General features: G+C 44.9%; 1 protein-coding gene across 1 annotated transcript in view; it reads left to right on the top strand.

The window, feature by feature from the left end:
* Arhgef26 (Rho guanine nucleotide exchange factor 26) overlaps positions 1–21,074 on the top strand; it is a 65,452-nt gene that overhangs the window by 13,545 nt on the left and 30,833 nt on the right. Inside the window, exons 4-5 of the mRNA XM_048345863.1 lie at positions 7,114–7,170; positions 9,049–9,209. Of these exons, the coding sequence (XP_048201820.1) occupies positions 7,114–7,170; positions 9,049–9,209 (218 nt within the window). The remainder of the gene's footprint in view (positions 1–7,113; positions 7,171–9,048; positions 9,210–21,074) is intronic.

Below are 21,074 nucleotides of genomic sequence, written 5' to 3'. Positions count from 1 at the left end.
CACTTCACCCCTGATAAGTCACTTAAACATGGGAAGGTGTCTTACTAGCTCAGCTCTACTCAGCTTTGGCTTTATGCTCTGACATATCGCTGTGCTGGGCAGTTTCTTTTGCAGAAGCTGTGAGTAGCATGATTTCCTGAAGGGGTCTCTGAGAGTGGGTTAAGTGACATGACTGACAAAACATATCTGGTGCAAATTTACATGCAGAGTGGGCATTGCAACGGTGGTCTGTTTTAGTGACTGAGAAATGTATGTCATGTTGTTTTACAGCCCAAGTGTGCGTGCGTGTGTGCACACACGCTCAAGAGTGCACATATGTAGTAAAAGCTGAACAAAGCAGAAGTTGTCCTCCATACTTGGAATTTATTTGTGTTTTATTTTTTGCCAGTCCTGGGGCTTGAACTCAGGGCCTGAACACTGTCCCTGGCTTCTTTTTGCTCAAGGCTAGCACTCTACTACTTGAGCCACAGCGCCACTTCGGGCTTTGTCTACATATGTGGTACTAAGGAATCAAACCCAGAGCTTCATGTATACAAGGCGAGCACTTTACCACTAAGCCATATTCCCAGCCCACATACTTGGAATTTGTTGTGGTATTCTTTATTCTGTCCCTTTTGTTTTGTTACATTTTAATAGACAAAGATTAGAGATTCATGAGTTTATTGTCTTACTCATTAAAAGGTTATAACCTACAGAGTGAAAAACACTAGTATCTGACACTGTCTGTTTTCTCCTGCATAATATTCAGTGTAACAAAAGTTAAGGGGCCTAAACCCGGCCTGTGCTCCAGAGCGTAGCTTAGGAAACAAAAGAAATGAAGTGTGCGAAATGGTTTTGTTTAGCATGCCATTGAGTGACCCAGCAATCAGAGAGAGCACAAAGGTCAGGAGAGGTCTGTATGGAGGATGTGAACAGCCCAGTTGGCCAGATGCAAAGTAGGAATAAAACCAGCACAGGTTTAAACTCTGTCGATAAATATAGGTAAGTAGAAGAAGCTAGATAACTCTGTGCCTGTTTTTCAGGTCTCTGCACAATGACATCATTCCTCATTCCTGCCTAGGGAAATCATTGTACGTTTGTACATCTGATGTATACCATTGTTTGTTTTTTTTTAATCACCTATTTTTCTGAAACAGGTTGTACTCAGGTTGAATTTTTATTGCAACCTGTGCTATTCTAAATGACCGTTTGTTGGGGGGGGGATCTGCCATTCCTATCCACCTGGCGCCGTAAAGAAGTAATTATTAGCAGAATGGTGTTGGCTGCACTTTAGAAACAGCTGTTTTCCTCCTCTCCAAGCAGGAACCTCAGACCCGTTTGCCTCTCCGAGCCCTTCCTGACTCATGCTTGTGCTGTGCGTCATAGTGTCCTGCCTGGTTGTGCCAGCCTTTCCTTGCCTTTCTTCTTCCCTCTCTCTTGTGCTTACGGCTCTCTGTCATCTCTCGTTTTCAGCACAGCCTCATAAGCATTTGCCCAGCTTGGACTTGACTCAGAATCTCTTTTATTTCTCCCTTGATCTCAGTGCCTTGCTTTCTTCTATCTGCTGGTGGCCACCTCTCCTCTCTGGCTTCGCTTTGGGCCACAGCAAAGCAATTCAGGAATTACAGTGTTTGTGGAGACAGTTCCACCTGTTACTGTTTTTTTTTTTTTCTTTTCAGAGGCAGGATGTTCAAATACATTTTATGTTATTAAAGTGGTTCTTCAAAACCAGGACATGTTTATAAGAGTAAAGTCTGGAAATATCAATAGATTAAAAAGAAGAAAATCTAGTTGAACCACTTTTCACAATTCGGTTCATAACTTTTAAGAAAGTGTGGGTGTAGAGATGATTTTTTTAAAGCACATATTCAATGACAAAGTAATGGTTTTGTTGTCTTTAGCCATGTGGTAATTTCCCTGCACATTATTAAAGCTGCATTGTGTGACTCAGGTTCTTTTGTTCTCAATGTTACCGATGCCGTTCTGTGACATCAGATTTCCTTCCATACCCTGGTAACGCTCCTACATGATTTCATCAAATAACTGCATGTGCCTTTTTGTAAAGGAATTCCCTGTTTGTTAGCATTAGATTGTGTCCATTTTTCCAAAGCCAAAAGTTAAAGCTGATGAAGGTCTTTCTATTTGCCTTTTGAACTCCAGAAGGAATTCAGATACGTTCTCACTGGTTGATTACACGTAGTCACACCATCATTAGTTGATCACACCTGCTCAGACCGTCCGTTTGGTTAGCTAACTGTTGCGCGTTTCGCACTGGTTTCTCTTTTTCTAGATAACCACACAGCATCACCCAACTCCCTGCAGCTCCCTCCTCTGTGCTGGGTGCCACCCGCCTTCCTGGGTTCCTTCTCCCCTCCCTTGGGCCCGAGCTCAGAGGTGTGCCCACACTGTGGTGGGCACACAGGGGCTCCCTCGGAGAGAGCTGTGAGCCCAACACTGATCCTTGGCGAAATCTCCGAGGAGCTGTTCACCCTGCAGCTCTCACTCCAGCCGTGGCCAGGAGCCCAGTGGGATGCATGCAGTTTGGGGTCCCAGGGGGTGCCTTAATGGAGGGTAGTTACAGATGGCAGCGTGGAAGCTTTGGGGAAGGCTCAGAATTCAGCGTGCCGTGCATGGGCTTGGCCATGTACGCTGCAGGACTGGCTTTGAGTGACAAACTTTTCTGTGTGTTCTTATAAACTATGGATGGGGAGAGTTTCTTCACAGGATTCTGAGGTATGGTCACCGGAAAGAACAGTGCCTCCATGTGGTTAGCGTTTGCCACAGTGAAGCTTGGGAGACAGATGAAGAGTGAGCCAGCGTTACTATGAATCAGGAATTGGCCAGCATAGGTAGTCAACTCCAGAGGCGTAAGCTTACCTATCTCGCTATCTCGCTTATCTCCCTGACCTCACCAAGCCCAGTGCTTTGTACCCTTCCTTACCTCTCTGCCCTGCTTGTTTTCTCAGCCTCTGGTCTACGCTGGAATAGTTCAGCTCCTTTTTTTTAAAATTAAATTTTATTGATAAGGTGATGTAAGAGGGGGTACAGTTACATAATAAGGCAGTGAGTATACGTCTTGTCATATTTGTTACACCCTCCTTCATTTTTCTTTCCCTTCCCCAGTTCAGATAAGCATATATACAATATCCAGTGTGCCAGAATCATATACAGTGACCACAAGGGGGTACGTCAAAGGAAATTCACCTAGTACATTAAACATAATGACAACAGTAAAGTCCTTCTGTTTCCATCTCTTGGAGTTCATTTTGCTTAGCCTCATCTTATATAATCATATGCATGTTCAGCTCCTTTTGAAACCTGGGCTCTGTCTATGGGTCATGAGTCAGGTGACAGGGAGGAAAACCTGGTGGCTTTATCAGGTTTAGTATCGTTTTCATAGACCTGATGTTCCCTGCTTGAGGCTTGTTTGATGCTTCCTGAGACTCAAGAGCTTTGGTGAGAATTATACATTAAGCCCCGATAATGGACAGTCAGGTCGAGGTTTTGAGCAGATGAATTAGGAAGTCACTGCCATGTTACTTGACATACTTTTAATTTAAAAGCAGGTGAGACTTTGTTAAGTGTCCTTATAGAGCCCCTTTCCTTCCCTCCTCCCTTCCTCTTTTCCTTCTTTCTTTCCTTCTTTTCTTCTACTTCCCTTCTCTCTCCTCCTCCCCTTTCCATCTCTTCCTGACCCCATCCGTTCCCTGCACTCCCTCTGTTTATTGGCCCACAAAGTGTGGCTCTTCCCGTCTGGTCTGCCATTGGGCTCAGCAAGCAGTGCACCGACCCTTTGAAAGAGGTGTGTGGTGAGGCTCAGCGCCAAGCCAAGTCGTGTCTCTGGGTCTTGCTCTGTGGCTAAAGTGGGCTGGAGAGAGCCCCTGGCATCGGTTCCAGGGGACAGTCCCTCCACTTCCAGAACTTCAGGCAACCATCTTTCATCCCTGCTGTGAAGGAATCCCAGGTCTTTGTAACCCAGGGGTGGTTGTAGGCAGTGGGCTCTGTGGCAAAGGCCGACGGTGATGCAGACCGAGGGTGGGATTTTACTGTGGAGTCCCTCCCTCCGTGGATCCTGGCTCAGGACCGCCATAAAGCATGCATAATCAGCTTAGGTTCAGCAAGTGAGTGAACTGTGGCAAACTTAAAGGGCTGAGCTCCTCCGCGTCCAGTGTAGTTAGTGCTTTATCAGCGCGATCTCTCATTGTAAATACTGGATACCAGCTTTAATCAGCTGCATTCTAGTCTTTTTTTTTTTTTTGTGGTTGTTGGGAAGCCATTGTAGGTCCTCCCATTCTGCTTCAGCTGCTTGGAAGACAATTGAAGTAACACATGTCCCTCTTGTCTGGAAACATGTCCCGGTTGCGGGGTGGGAGAACGTGCAGGGGAATGTGTGTCCTTCACGGGGACCGATGAGCTGCTGGAGTCAGGCCTGGGATGCTTCACCCCAGCCCTCTCCCCAGCAGGACGGGCTCCGCACAGGCAGGGTTCCATCCCCGAGAATGGCCACGGCGCGACTCCACGTGGCGCTTCCACGATGTGGCTCCTGACCTGTTCTGTCAGGGCCAAAGGATATGGAGCGAGGTCTGTGGGTTTCCTGGTGCGGCGTTCTGTGATGTGAGGACCAGGGCCAGACAGTGCTGGCCCACAGCAGGATCTGTGCCTTCCCAGGGCCGTCTCTTGGGAGGCTGCTGTGACAGGAGCCGCTAAACTAACTGGACAGGTGGCTTATGCACAGTTCCGGAGTTCAGTTCGAGGCAGCAGTGGAAGTTAGTGTTTGGTGCTGCTTCGTGGCTCATAGACGGATGCTCATTGTTTTACAGGGTCTCCCGGAGGGTCTGTTTTATAGCAGCATTGATCGCAACGAGGAAAAATCCATCTTCATGGGGGGCAGTCATTCCCCCACCAGCTTGGAGGTTAGGGTTTCAGCATCTGAATTTGGGATAGCACAGACATTCAGACCATAGTGCAAGGTACAGAGAAGGAAGCTGGCACGGATTCTAGGTGAATATCTAATAACTTTTAGGTCTGTGCACTTGGACATTTATCTTCTGAGAAGTTTTGTAAATTACATTTTTGGAAATAACTAGCCATCTGATCTAGAGATGTATCTTGCAGTGTTCTTCATTAAGTTTAGTCACATGTTAATTTCTGTCCCTTTTGGATGCAGAATAATATATAGATCACTGTAATTCTGTAGTGGTGACCATACAACTTATGGCTGAGAATTTAGAAGTACTGTAGACAGCTGCATGTGCGTCCTAAGTTCATCTTAACGAGTCACAGAAATGCTTAAAGAAGTCAGAACTGGAGTCCGGCATATTGTTCTTTTATTTGGAGTTGTTTCTATCACTTGAAGTGTTAGCTACTAATGTGGATTCGGCTTGGTCTAGAGTCTGCTGTTTCATGAATTAGTCAGATTGGGTGCATCAGTGCTTTGTTGTGCTAAATATTCAGCCCTGCCTTTTAATTTGGGGGGGTTCTGGGGTTTGAACTCAAGGCCTCTTGCTTCCCAGGTGTGTCCACCAATGAGCCCCAGCTCCTTTCACTCTATATTACTTTTTTTTTTTTCAGATAGGGTCTCACCCATTTCCCCCTGACTTACTGCCAACCGTGATCCGTCTAATCTTCCCCTCTAGAGCACCTGGGATTACAGCTGTGAGCCAGGTATCCAGTTCATTGATTGAGATGGTGGGATACCTTATTAACTTTCTACCTGGCCCCTCCCAGTTTCCTATGCTTGAGTAACTGAGATTATAGGCTGATTATAGGCCACCATGCCCAGGTGCAATTCTACTTACTGATGACATTTGAAATTAAGTTTAACCCAGCAAGGAATAAGAACGCTCAGGCTGGGTTGTTTGGCTGTCTTTGAGTTCCCATTTGAGCCTCCCGGTGGCTACAGATCTGAAATGTATGAAATGACTAGCACGTCTCCCCATGGGCGTTTGTAGTTCCCTGCACACCCATCTCCAGACTTGAGCAGGGGCCACCTTGTTTTCTCTCTCTGACAACTGGAAGGCATGTGATAAACCGAAAAGGGCTATAGAGTGTCTGAGCAACTGTTTGCAAGACTCCAAAAGCATGGGCGTCTTGAAACTGTACAGATAAAGACATTTTGGACACTTTTTGAAGGTGACAAACTCATCTTGGGCCTTTAACTGACTTTGAATTAAGTTTACTGATAATGTCACTACTGTTTTGAATGAAACAATTTCCAGATGATGTTCTTATTTTAAAAAGGCAAAGAAGTGTTTGGTGTGAAAATAACTGTACATGTTCTTTCTCATCCTCCCTTCTTTCTGACCCCCCCTCCCCACTTCCCCTTTCTACCTGTGGAACAGAGCCAGGCCCCTGGTCCCTGGAGTCCCTGGCTCACCCTCTGTTCTTGATGTTGGGGTCTGCAGTAGTCAAGTGCTGAGGTGGGTGTTCCTAGACTCCATTCTCACTACTGACTGAATGCTGGTATGTGGGCTCTAAAGGTTCTGTTGCGGTTCCAAACAATGTCAGATTGACCTCTTTACCTATCAAGTGTAAGCACACTGAAAGGAACTTCAGTGTGTTACAAGTCTGCCCATGTTAGAATCGGGGCAAGTTTGGTTTCTTGTTGGATTAGCTTATTCTAAACAGCACTGGCATCCCATTGGTGTCTTGGTGTGAAATAGGGTTAAGTGACGTTTGTGTAATCCTGGACTGTAAACTCTCGGGGTCATCACTTCCCTTTCTTTAGAATCAGATTCCTTCAATTGTGATTTGGGAGATGAACTTGATGTGTATTTTGTAGGTAACCTAAGATTGGAACCACAGAACTAGAATGATAAGATTGTGTTCTAGACACTTGTCTGGTCTTTGTTAACTATGCTGATTTATTAACAGGATTAAATGTTAGTCCAGGACTTTGAGAACCAAAAATTAACATGTGTCGATCTCAATATCTTGCAGAATTTTTCTTTCTTTTTTTTTTGGCACTATGGGGATTTGAACTCAGGGCCTGCAGTTTTGTTCTGCCACTGAGTCATGCCTCCATTCCTTAATTCCTTCTCAACAGGCAGAGAGGCCTTAGACTTCTGTAAAAAAAAAAAAAAAATGAAGCTGTCAGAGTCAGTGGGTTCAACTCGATTTTGCTTTTTCTCTCAGGTAAAAAGAAATGGCTTGTCACAGACAATGAGCCAGGAAGAAAGAAAAAGACAAGAGGTATGGCCCCCGCGGGGGACTTCTATGTAATACAGCTCTGTGCATACTCCTCCACTTCTTATATCCAACATTGCTTTTGAGATGTGCCCACGTCAGTGTGTGTCCGCCTAATTGTTCATTTCAACCACTGTGTAGTTTTCTCTTCTGTAAGGTCACCTCAGATTCTGTATCTCTTTTCCTAGTGGTGGATGGTGGATAGTAAATTCTTTCTTATTGTTCACATTGTGGCTTTCACACTTCTCTCTCTTGGGGGGCAAATTGAAGAACTTCCCCAAGGTTCTCGTTCCATTCAAACACTTCTGTTATTTTAAATCATATCTGTGTGGGCTTATCTATTTCTATTATAGCCTAAAATATTTATCCAGATTTACCATACAAGAGCATAATGATAGTCTCCAGTCTGACTTTATTCATCCTGTCTTTTCCTGCCTAGCTCTTTGAGAAGTTCCAACCTGATTTGCTTTTAATGTCTCTATTACAGAATATTTTAGCAACTATCATATTAAACTTGCTGTATTGGAGTCAACCATTTATTCACTTTTGTGTGTGGACTATTCTGTGTAATTCATCAGAACTTCTTTATATCTTGGCTGTGATTATAAAAGCTTTTGCTACAAAAAAATATTTGAAGTCCTTTCAAGGTTTTGTATCCATGAACTGCCTTACATCCATTATTCTTGGTCAGGAAGGAAGAATTTTCTCCAGTCACCTAGTATTTCTTGGGGTGAATTGTGCCGATGGAGTGAGACCCTTCACGTCTCACTGTTTACTCTCCAGACAATTAGGACACCTGTAGCAAAGCTGAGGCTAGACCAGCACAGGTGAGACCCAGGTTTCTAATAGCTTACGGATAAAGAAGGAAGCTGAGTGCTGAGGTTAGCACTACTACCCCGAGGCCCAAAAGATGGCCCACCCATCAGGAGATAGACATCCCTCTACCTGTGCTTCCAGCCTCTGTCCTCCCTGCTTTAGGGGTCGGGGTTTGCAGGCAGGAGCCCTAGAGGTTAGCGAGGAGATGGCATGACCTCTGAGAGATCTGAAGAAAGCCCCGAGTCCCAGGCCTTCAAGGGTGCTCACCACCAGCCAGGAGAGTTCTCCCTGCACTGATGTTCTTGGGGGAATCCAAATTAGATGTAGTTAAGGAGCTAGATGCATTCCTCATGCAGGGCGTTGGTGTCTGTCTGTCCACAGACGGAGCTGGCATTTCACCAGTCACCTTATCAGCAAAACCACTGTGCGCCTGACACCAAAGGCGCCCGCAGAGGGGCCTTGCTCCTTCTCTGGATGCTGAGGGCAGGGAGAGTGACTGCTGGGCGAGTACTTTCAATGGCCTGAGTTTGGAGAAAGAATTCCTGTGGCTGGGGAGTGCCTTTTGAGGGCAGATCCAATTATACCGGAGTGTTGACTGTTATTGACTGCAGGCCAGTCGGGTTAAAATACAGGGAGAGAAAGAACAGACACAAGGTGAGAACAAGGGGACAGATGTGTGAGGCTCCGAAGTCCTGAAAGTCCCTGAGGCAGCCTGCTTTGACGCAGGGTCGTGGAGGGGATGACCTGGAGGTTAATGAATGCCACACTGAGATTTTATGACATGCCTGACTTCCTGCCACAGTTTGGCTTCAGCAAAGGCCTGACCTCAGGAGACAAAGCCGGGTCCTTTTCTCTCCCTTTACAAAGTATCTATACAACAGACTGACAGTTCCTCAAGATTTGGGAAAATCTATCTTTTATATAAAGACAGTAGCTTGGTGACATAGTTTTCTGAATGCGTTTTTGTATTTCTTATGATATTATGCTATTCTTGCAGTATAGAACACGTGCTATTTAGTTCTTCAGTTAACTAATTAATAAGACAATTTTACTTTTCCTTCTTGCCAGGCAATCTTTGAAGTCATATCCTCTGAACATTCTTACCTACTCAGCCTGGAAATCTTGATACGAATGTTTAAGAATTCTAAAGAGCTGAGTGACACCATGACCAAAACGGAGAGGCACCATCTCTTCTCCAACATTTCAGACGTCTGCGAGGCAAGCAGAAAGTAAGTGCACCTCCGTGTGCTACTTCCTCTTGATAAACACCTGGGTTATCTCAAAAGGAGATGGGCTCGTAGAGTTCACATCCATTAGTCAACCAGCTGTGGGCCTCATTCCTCACAGTGAACTTTAAGGCTGGATGGCGGTGCTGGTGGCCAGAGCACTTAGTCGTGGTCTCAGCCCACAGCTGCCCGAGGTCTTTCCCTTCTTTTCCTACATCCACTCCCTCTTCCTTCTGATGATGGTTGGTTCTGCTCTGGGGTTCTGTCCATGTTAGTAAATGGCTAACAGTAGCCAGTGGGTATCTAAAATATGAATTCTAGATAATTACCAGAATGTGATAGTACTTTGTTCTTCTTGCATTTATTTTGTGCTTTATTTTTTCTCATGAAAAAGATATTATGGTACTTCATCATTCAAAACTTGTATGAATAAATACTTTGACTTTGCTTCTCTTTTCTTTTTGCTTAAATATTTCCAAGTGTGTAGGTATTTCTCATTAATACTTCAGTATTCTTTCTGTTAGCACAGTGTGAGGCTTGCACAATTCATTTAGTTAGGTATGATCATTTATGATGTTATTTGATTGATTTGTGTATAGGGGAGCAGTGGTGTCACTTGTTTTAAGATTCCAAGATCCAGAGGTTCTTTTGAAAAAAATCCCTTTGTGTATGGTGTATTGGCCACCTGGAAGACAACTGGAGCAAGCATTTTCTTTCTTGTGTATCTTTTTAGAAATAGCTTATGACTATTTAAAAAATATATACTTAAAAAAAACCATAATTAGTGGCATACTGTAATCCCTGCACTCCCTTTACTTTTCCAGCTCAGTCTCACAGGTCATTGCATATCTATGCATCCATAGTTTCTCATCTCATTTTTCACACTTTTTCAGTGCCATAGCTGCACCCAGGAGGCACAGAGTGTGCTGGTGGTGATGGATATCAGATCTATTAGTTCTTCCGTTCATCCTTCTTTGTTCACTTATCAGCTGGACTGTTTCTGTGAAGGGAAATGTACATCTGTCATTAATATAGCTGATGGCAAAGTTCAAGTCATCAGGTATCGATGCTCGAGTTTCCATCGCAATCATCTCTGGCCATTTTCTTGCTACATTGTATTTCAGGTGGGAAAGGTCCTTTTTACAGCTCCTGCTGCAGGCTTGGGAATGCACCAGTTCTCTGTTGTTGTTGTCTTTGGTGTACAGCAGTGTCTTAAGACTTAGTTTCAATAGAAAGCCAGACAGAGTAAAACAAATTCCAGTCTGCAAAACAAGACATATTCAAAGAAGTTGATAGGTGTTCCAAACTTATAAAAACATAAAGGATAAATATGTGCCAACTTTATATATCAATTAAAGCTCCATAAAACTTAATAATGCTGATAGAATTCTTACAACTGCTCCATCGACCCTGATTCCTCCTCACTGATAATCAGTCTCAACAAGGATTCGCTCTCTCTTCAATGTAAGGACATATAAATGGAGTTTTGTATCCACTCCCTTTCTTAGATAAGTGGAAATAAAATCCACTCAAGTTTTCGCAACTTTTTTTTAAGTTCATATCACATACTGGTGTTTAAACTCAGGTCTTTGCCCTTGCCCAGCTTCCTTGCTTGGCTGTGCCCTACGACTTGACCCAGACCCCTAATTCCGCTTTTTGCTAGCTAACTAGAGATGGAGTCTCTTGGACTTTTATGTGTGGCCTGGCCTCAAACCATAGTCCTCCAGCTCTCACCCTTCTGAGTAGTCTTTTATAAAAAACCACCACTCCTATTTCAGCTGCAAGATTCTCCAGCTATTCTGGATATTATTATATTATTTCTAGAAAATTATTTGACAAGTGAAACTCACAAACTTCTCAGTTTCCATTAAAAGACAAAGCAAGAAGTGTCTGTATGCTTTGCGCTGTGGTTTTGTTTTCACTTGAAGTGCTTTGCTTTGGATAGCTGCCTGTGGTGTGTGGTTCTGCTATCTTCTAGCCAAGAGCGTCAGGCTTCACTGGATAGTCTTGTGTCTGTGTAAGTTACACTATATGACTTATTTGAAACAGTTGTTTCATACACAGCCTTTGTAAAACTCAGAATCATCGAAAGACTTGCCAGGCTCATTTTGTGACATAAAGCAGATAGGCCTATTTGTTGAACCACGAGTGACTCTTTTCCTTTTGTTGAGAAAAGGTATAGCCTAAGCTGTCCCTGAATTCATATGATTCTCCTGCCTCAGCCTCCCAGTCCCTGGGATCAGAGGTATGTGCCACCACACATGATTCTTAAGTGGAAACTACTTAGAAAGAAAGAGTTTTCCATCACAGTCAGGCCGAAGTGTATTTAGCAGGTTGTCTGAACATTCTGCACATCCAGGTGAACAATGGCTATCTAGTTCTAATGGCCCAGGTTTCTCATGTTTGCCAATAAATAATACCAAGAAGTCCTTAGCAGGGACAAAGACCTCTCTGACTCTGGGTGTGTGTTTATCAGTGGAATGTTCCTACCAAATTCTTTTCTTCTTTAGAACGCATTCTTTCTGTCAACACTTATGGAGCCTCCTTTTCTAGAACATTCCAGCTGGTGGTCCTGTGGCTAGTGGTCCTCTGGGGCCATGAGTGGCTAAAAGTACACACCAGGGCAAGCTTGGGTCAGGCTGCAAGGGAAGGGCACAAGGATCCTTGATCAGAATCAAAAGACAAGAAAACAGATGACGAAGTCCTAGCGTTTTCCCGAGGAATTTCACCGTTGCGAATATGGAGACATTTATTCAGTAATCAGGGGCTGGCGTGCGGGCACTGAGAGAGCAGAGCAGTAAGATGAGCTGGCATGCGGACACAGGGCAGGGCAGTAAGAGGGGCTGGCGTGTGGGCACTGAGAGGGCAGGGCAGGGCTGACATTGAAAGGAGGTGCTAGAGATTTGAGGCCGTAAGAGGAATAGCCAGTACCACTGGGGATCTGCCAGGGATCCCAAAAGTAGGAAGGACTGTATTGGAAAGATCTTTGGAATCTGGGTGCTTGAGGACTTGGTGAAATGCAGAAGAGTTCAGTGAAAGGAAGAAGATTAAACTGGCAAGTGGGCATAGGTTTGAGTCCCAGCAGTGTTCTTGTTGCTGTGGGTCTAGGGGTTATGCCAGGCTTTTCCTTATAAGCGTGGCTCAGCTGTGGTGGTAGCAATGGCATTTACCCTGGTGCTCTTTGCCCCTGTGGCTCTTCTGGCATTAACTTGAGGAGACCAGGAACTGCTCAGGACTCCGATCTGCCTCCAGTCACTTAGCTAGCCGTGGAGGGTCTGCTCTGCGGCTGACATGTTCCTGTTCGGTCTCTCTCCAAGTTGTGCAGTTCATTTCCAACATAGTATCTAGTGAGAATCACTGATAAATTAGTTCATCCTTTGTTCCACCATTTCTGTGCTTCCCCTTCCCCTCCCCAAATCAGACAAACTAACATACAAGACAAAAGGTACATAAATCAAAAAGTTTCAAAAGGGGAAAAACAGGAAAAAAAAAAAACCCCACAAAAAGTAAAATTAAAAAAAAACCTTTTTCCATTTTTTAGAGTTCATATCGATAAGCATCATTTTACATATCATACTCAAGTACCTGTTGAGCCCTTGTGATACTCTCCTAAGAATATCTTCCTTTGGTCTGTTTGCTGTATAAATGTTTAGAGTGCTGTTTAATGTTTAGAGTCCATGTCCAACAGTAAGACTCTACCTTACTCCAATTTGAATGGCCATTGTCAAGAAAACTAACAATAACAGATGCTGGCAGGGATGTGACCAATGAGAACACTACTACACTGTTGGTGGGAGTGTAAACTTGTTCAACCACTCTGGAAAGCAGTATGGAGATTCCTCAAAAGACTAAAATAGAACGTCCTATGACCCAGCAATTGCAGTCCTGGGCATTTATCCAAATGACCACAAACCAGCCTACACTAAAGCTACCAGCACAACCATGTTCACTGCAGCATTGTTTATGACAGCTAAGATATGGACTCAACCCAGACGCCCCTCAGTAGATGAATGGATCAAGAAAATGTGGTCTGTATACACAATGGAATTCTATGTTTCCATCAGAAAGAATGACATTGCCCCATTCATAAGGTAATGGAAAGACTTGGAAAACATTTATATTAAGCAAAATAAACCAGACCCAAAGAAACATAGGTTGTATGGTTTCCTTCATCTGTAATAATTAGAATGTGCCTATAAATCTACAAGTACACCCAATGGGTGTTAACAGACTCAACTCTTCCCAAGCAAAGTCACTAGACATTCTCTATCTTAAGCCTACGCAGAAATCTGGAAATGGGAACAATGACTGGAGTGTGGTTGCAATATTCCAACTGCATTACGTTTCAGCCATGGGCTTTGAACCATCACATGGATTTCTGACTGCCAGTTATGAGTGAGGAGAGCAGGACCACACAGTGTTCCTGTCTGGGGAAAAGCCTTCATGTACACATGCTGATCTGGCCAAATTCAATCTAGCCCTTGATTTAGCATGAGGAAGATGGATGATTAATTAAGCTTCAAAAGCGGGCTCTTTAGGTCCCTGCCGTGGCTTGCTGTCATGGTGTGCTGCTTCTAATGACTGGGTACTGATTTCATGTTTTTTCTAAGCATATCTGTTATTTCATTGTGCTTACTTCTTCATAGGATTTGGTAGAAGGCAGTCATTTCCTCTTTCCTGGTAAGGGGATTATGACTCAAGTTAATTATGTGGCTTTGTTTGAAGTTTGCCTAAATGGAATTGAAACTTGTGGGTTTTTAATTCTTCAGAATGCATTCTCCTTGCATCGCTTGCCCATGTATATGTTTGTATAGCTTGTGTGTGTACGTGTGTGCACATGTGTGTGCAAGCACAAGGGCTTGAACTCAAGTCCTCAAGCTCTTGCTTGGCTTTTTGCTGGCACTCTACCAGTTGAGCCACAGCTCTACTTCCAACTTTTTGCTGGTTAATTGGAGATAAGGGTCTCACAGATTTGTCTGCTGGGGCTGACTTTGAACCACAGGTTTCAGATCCTCAGATCTCAGCCTCCTGAGTAGCTCATGTATAATATTTTAAGTGCAGATAAGGGTTTAATATAAAGATCATAATGTCACTTTAGAGTTTAGCTAAAAATTAGATCTCTGGAAAACTAATAGGATTTGCTCTCACCAGAGTCACAATCAAAGTCTTGTCTCCTATTGGAATATCTTTGACCTCCAGTGGGATGACAAGGGTATCTTGTTTTCTATGAGCATTTCAGAGTATATATTTCCTCATTGCCGTTGCACACAGAGTAGGGCTGCTGTTCATCACGAGCAGTCTGGAATGTGTCTCCATTGTTGCAGACTTGCCTGTGGCCTGCAGTTCACACCCATCTGATTAAAAAGTTACCTAAATGATGTATGTCCAGTTCTTTCAGCTGCTTCTTCAGCACACTGAGATGAACTGCACATCAAGAAGGCACTGACTTCATTCAGTTGATAGTTTTCCACCTTTGGGTCTGAAAAAAACTTTGATGTCTCTCAAATAAACTTTGGAAGAAACATTTACAAGTCTTTCCTTAGGACTTTAAATGAAAGAATCCCCTATCCTTTAGATGGCAAATACCAAGCAGTCTCATATTCAAAATTGAATTTTTCAGAATGTCAGCTTTGTGTAAAGGATGTGAAAATACTATGTTCTTTAAAAATTCTGAAGTCACTTTCTGTATTCTGAGAAGGCAAATGAAATTAATTCTCTTAAGTATTAATTCAACATTTATTATGATCGTTCTCTATAATTTTTAACCACCTAGCCTCCTCTTTGTAGATTTTTCAATGACGTATAGTTACAGTAAAATATCCTGAGGCGTGTGTAGATGGTGAATGGCATTTGTTAAAGAGCTTAACAGATATTTTATCTATACGATGTTTTCCTTGGATTTCAAAAGGCTTCAGGAAATGATTTCGACTTGGAAAAAAAAAATTGGGTGGAAAGAGTCCATAGAAATGTCAAGACTGGCTAAGACTGACCTGGTCATTTGTGGGGGACTCAGACAAAGGTCGCTTTGTAGCGAGAAAAGCTGTCTCTGTATCGGGAGAGCACTGGAATTTCTTTTCCAGCCGAGAAAGTGATGGGAACAAATGCTCCACAGGGCACAATGGGAGCGCTGTGTGGATCTGCTTCTTGCTGTCCCCCATCTGGGGTGTGTTTAGAGAAGGCCTCTTGACTGGCCGTGTACAAGTGTTTGTCCCTACGAGGTGTGTCCCATGGCACCCTTGGTGGCTAGTCTGCCCTTGCAGGATGGAGGTTCACCCCACTCTGCCTGCTGAAGAGATGGTGCAGGTAGATGCATGGTGAAAATATCCTCGTGGATTTTGCTAAGTAGTGTTTTCTGAGATCCTGGGGGCGGGGGAGGGGGTGGGGTTTAACTCTGTGACACAGATTTAGCCATGCTGTATTGCACTTTTGGAGCATCTGATAGAGGAATTTGAGACCCTGTCTTCTGGGATTTATGAAATGGACAGTATCATAACTAGGCACCTCATTTCTGTGTGTCACTCTGGGGCTTATGGTTGAACGACTCCTGTTTTGAACTTTTCCCTTCTCTGTCTTCTCCACCAACATGTAGCTTATTTCCACAAAACTACTCTTGTGATCACGATATGTAGTCTTATTAATTTAGAATATCAGAATGTCATCTTACTCATTTATTAATAAATTAAGCAATCAAAATACTGACGTAGCCAGGCGCTGGTGTCTCCGGCCTGTAATCCTAGCTACTCAGGAGGCTGAGACCTGAGGATCATGATTCAAAGCCAGCCTGGGCAGGAAAGTCTATGAGACTCTTACCTCCAATTAACCACCAGAAAACCGGAAGTGGATCTGTGGCTCAAGTGGTAGAGTGCTAGCCTTGAGCAGAAGAAGCTCAGAGACAGTGCCCAGGTCCTGAGTTCAAGCCCCACAACCAACAAAAAGGGATGTGAAGACGGGTGCATCCTATTTTTGAGAGATACACACTAGTGATTATCTTAAAATGCCCTTTCCAACGGAGGGAAGGGAAAGTATATAGTTATTTAGATTCGAGCGCTCTCGCTGCACATGCCGCTGGAGAGGACATCTTTTCCTGGGCCTTGTCAGAGGCCCTGTAGGTGGAGACCCAGATGTTTAAGCTGGAGAATCTCAGCTTGCTTTATTTGCTCAGTTCACATGGTCCCAGCATGGATGAATTCTCCACTTTGAAGACTGGCTCTCCTTGATCCCGTTTCTCCTTCCTGAGATTGGAGCAAGGAAGGAATCTTAATCTTGAACTCATCCCTGTGATCAGCCGCCGTTTGTTTGTTTGGAGCTAACATTTACCAGACTAGCTAACAGTTCCAACACCAGGCCTCCTCCTGGCAGAGGGTGTGTTCTCTATCACCACCTCCTACCAGGGTCTCTCAGTAAGGCAGGAAGTCCTCCAGGCAGGCCGCCATTCCCCAGAGGCAGGTCCTCAGGGTGGGCTTTGCATACCTCACCCCAGGCTCAGAAGTCTTACACATAGCAGGGTCTGGATGTGGGGAAACCGCCTGGGCTGATGTGAAAGAATCCACATCATGTGTGTTGATGTCAGACCCTTTATAGGAGAAGGCAGGAAAGCGATTTTCTGGGAGTATCCAAAGATCTAAAAGGCAGATGCGGCAGAAGACTTTTTAAACAATGCTGTCGTCTTTCTCCTATGTACTTTCCTGGGTGTTTTCATAAGGTTATGTTTATCCAATAAAGCTAGATTTTGAGTTGTAGGTAAAGCTTGATGTGATAAAGGTTTGAATTGTCCAGAATGGACAAAGGTGGTACTTACCTCTTGTTAATTCAGATCTCACTAAGTGATAGACTTGGCCATTTGTTGTAATGATTGTTTGCACCTTCGTGTTTCAGTGGTGGGTTTGCTGCTTAAGATGTCTCCACTGTCTAGCTGTGGGATTCTTCAGCCTATGGGCTTTTTAACTTTCTAGTGTTGGCATGGTTCACTGTCAGCAAATCGGCACAGCTATGTCGTTATAACTACAGCAAGAGTGCTATCTGCATGAGTTAATTGCTAAAAGAGCAATGTAAGTGTATATACATGGCAGATAGGTCATGTGTGTCCATGTGACTACATGTATACATGACAGGTGTATGCATTTGTGTACATATGACTATGTGTATACATGACAGTGTATGCATATGTGTCCTTGTGACATGTATACATGACACACATACATATGTGTCCACGTGACTACATGTATACATGGTAGGTGTGTGCATGTGTATCCATATGACTACACACATACATGATAAGTGTGTGCATGTGTGTCCATGTGGCTACACGTACACGTGACATGTGTGTGCACATGTGTCCGTGTGGCCTCCGGCTTCTGGGAACCAGAGCCTGCATTTCCTTCAGGAGCTAGCTAGTCCATTATTCACTCACTGGTGCATCCCTGAGTGAGGGGACCCAACAGGGAATGCTCTGCTTTAAGATAAGATGGTTTGCGCACCCTGGGTCATAAGGCAGGGGTAAAGGCTGGGTTTGCACTTTTTCCTGTTATCCAAGGAGGGGAGGGAGGGGCTGCGCGAGGCTGACATGGGCCTCAGGAAACGCTGTTTCTGCAGGGAAGCAGACCTGGGTCACGACCTCTTCAAGCTGCCCCAACCCAGCCCTCCAAGGAGATGATGGCACTCCCTTCCTGGTAGCTTGTCAGTTTAGAAAGTATTGTAGGCAACTCATAGAAACCTACGCCCAGCGTCCGTAACTCACATCTGTCATCCTAGCTATTCAGGAGGCGGAGATCTGAGGATCACAGGTTCAAAGCCAGCCCAAGCAGAAGAGTGCATGAGACTCTCTCATTTCCAATAAACCACTCAGAAAAAGCCAGAAGTGGCACTGTGGTCCAAGTGATAGAGGGCTAGCCTTAAGCACAAAGAGGCTCAAGGACAGTTTCCAGGCCCTGAACTCAAGCCCCAGTACTGGAAAAAAAAATCCTTGTAAGTGCCAAACTCTTTATATATTAATATTTCCCATATCTTGAGTTCACTTACTTACTAAAGATACTTTTAAAAAAATGTATTTCTTTATTGTCAAAGTGATGTACAGAGGGGTTACAGTTTCATACGTAAGGCAGTAGTGTGTATATGTACCACATTTTCTTGATCCATTCATCTACTGAGGGGCATCTGGGTTGGTTCCATATTTTAGCGGTGGCAAATTGTGCTGCGGTGAACATAGTTGTGCTGGTGGCTTCAGTGTGGTCTTGCTTGTAATTTGTTGGGTAGATGCCCAAATGTGGGGCTGCTGGGTCATAGGGGAGCTCTATGTTTAGCTTTTTGAGGAATCTCCGCACTGCTTCCCAGAGTGGTTGAACACATTTACATTCCCACCGACAGTGTAGTAGGGTTCCCTTGTGGCCACATCCCCTCCAGCATCTGTTGTTAGATTTCGTGATAATGGACATTTTACCTGGGGGTGAGACGGAATCTCAGTGTTGTTTTGATTTGCATTTCTTTTATGGCCAGTGATACAGAGCGCTCCTTCGTGTGTCTCTTGGCCATTCTCATTTCCTCTTCAGAGAAGACTCTTGTTAGGTCTTTAGCCCATTTGTGAAGGGGGCGGTTGGTTACTAAAGATAAACTTGCATCCCTTCTTTTAAATTTTCACTGTTTTGGCAGTATCGGGGGGTAAATAAAGCCTTGTGCTTGCTAGGAAGCCACACCTCCAGCTCTTTTTGCTTTAGTTATTTTTCAGATAGGGTCTCAAGATTTGGCATGGTGCTAGCCTGGACTATCATCTTCCTACTTGTGCAGCTGGGATGAAATAGATACTGCTACACCCAGATTTTTAGTTGAGATGAGGTTTTGCTGCCTTTTTGTCTGGGCTGGCTGTGGACCTCCCCCTTCTGCTAACCACAGTGGCGATGGTGAACTCACACAGGAGAGGGTGGGGAGTGTGGTTTCCAGTGGCCTTCTTTGATCCACAGAGGCATTAGTGATAGGGTTAAATATGGTAGGAAAGATATATAGAGAGAGAGAAATGTGCAGTGTAGTTTGGGTTGTGGAACACCACCATGTTGGTAATGTTACAAAGAGAGAAGAATGAAGGTATTGTTTCAGGGGGAAAAAAAATCACAGAGCTAAAATACATATTTCCATTAAAAAGTAAGCCGCTATTCAAGCATCATTCAGCAGCCAGAGTTCATTTTGCTTCAGATTTGATTTGAACCAGTAGCCGTCTTAGTTCTTGAAATAATACCTCATTCTTCAAAATACGCCCTTGGTCTTTCTGTAACTCAGGGCAGAGAGCCACTCATGCAAACTTGCCAAAATAATGTATCCCTCGTTTCACTTCGAAAGCTTTAAGTGATGTCTCTTAGTTATACTGATGCCAAAGTAAAAGATGGTGTCGTTGGGTTTAATCAAAGTGGAATGGGTAAGACAAGCAGATACCTCTTCAGGACCTTGTTTCTAGTCCTGTCCTCTGGTAACTTTCGGTCACAAGTGAAATCTTCCTTCTCACGAAAAGCCAAGTCCTTGCTGCCTGGGTTATATTGTTGCACTCTGAGACTGAACAACTCTAGGCAAGTAACTGCCACATAAACTTTTCTGGAAGAATTGTTGCATGATAATGTCCTTACAAATGATTTCTTCTGTTTCCTGTTTTCATTGAACTTTCTCCTAAGATTTGCATCAGAAAACCAAGTGGAATTAAGACAAATTACAAATACCTTGTGCTTTTCTGGAAAGCAGCGCCTCGTCCCGTGTGTCCGGTGCCTCTGAGTCCTCACAGATATCCGCTTTCTTCCCTCCTTTCAGACGTGTCCCAGGCCAAGCTCGGCCACGTCCTTCCCGCCTCGCCTGCCTCCTCCCACGCCCCCGTTCCCATTCCCGCGGCCCAGGTGGGATGCTTGGCCAGCATCTCCCTTGACTTCCCCGCAAACGTGACCCCAGACGTTATTATTGTGCATCCTCTCCTTGACTTCCCTCTCCGCTGCGTCTTTCTGGAATGTAGATGGCCGACTGGCCACCTGCTTGCCTTCCTGGAACTGGGCAAGACAGGTCCTTTGCATCCTGGAGGTGTTGGTTTGTGCATGCCTCCACTGGCTCCTTGTTGCGCCCAGTAGAACCCTGGCAGTCTCCCTCACCCAGGGCCCAAGCCTCTCATGGACCACACCCCGCCTTACACAAGGAGGGGTGGCCCTGGCCACAGGGCTCCTCTGCTCCACCTAGGCCATCCTAGTCCCCTGGTGGCCTGTCACCCAGCTCACCCATCTCCTCGCCTGGATTTACCCTGCAGTTCCCTGGACGGCCTGTGCCACGTGGGTTTATTACCAGGCAGTTTCCCAGCCTGCCCTGTCTGCCGGTGCCACCACATCTCTGACACCGATGAATGTTTTGGCTATTCTCGCTCACCGGTCAGCAGGTGCCAGCTGGATGTGTACAGTTCTCATATGAACTGGACAGAGCCAGCCCAGCTCCCTGGGGTTTACAAGCTCAGTCCCACAAGACTGCCCTCACTTCCAAAGCCAGTAGCAACATGTGGCACCAAATGGCCTCCACTTCTGTCCTGCCCCCCCCCCCCCTCCATATAACCTCCTGTGAGGCCTAATGATTTTCTAGATCAGTTCCCAGGATGCGGGTGGCATTTTCCTATTTCCGGCTCATAGCAAAGCACACAGCTCAGGGAGGCTAAGGGAGGAGGTGCCGGGGACCATCCGGGGGAGCAGGACTATGGAGCGCCAGGCCCTGCAGGGCCCTGCCAGCCTCCCAGCCCCTCCTGTTCAAGGTGTTATTTCACAGGTACGACCAATCCTAGGCCCTTGGTGAAAGAACTCCGACTCCAGCCTTCTTCTCCCTTGGAAGGGAATAGAAGGAGCTGAGCTCCAACCCTACCATCAC

Source organism: Perognathus longimembris, chromosome 5 (genome assembly GCF_023159225.1).
Source record: "Perognathus longimembris pacificus isolate PPM17 chromosome 5, ASM2315922v1, whole genome shotgun sequence".
In the NCBI taxonomy this organism is placed as follows: domain Eukaryota; kingdom Metazoa; phylum Chordata; class Mammalia; order Rodentia; family Heteromyidae; genus Perognathus; species Perognathus longimembris.
This window is presented reverse-complemented; position numbering and strand designations above follow the sequence as displayed.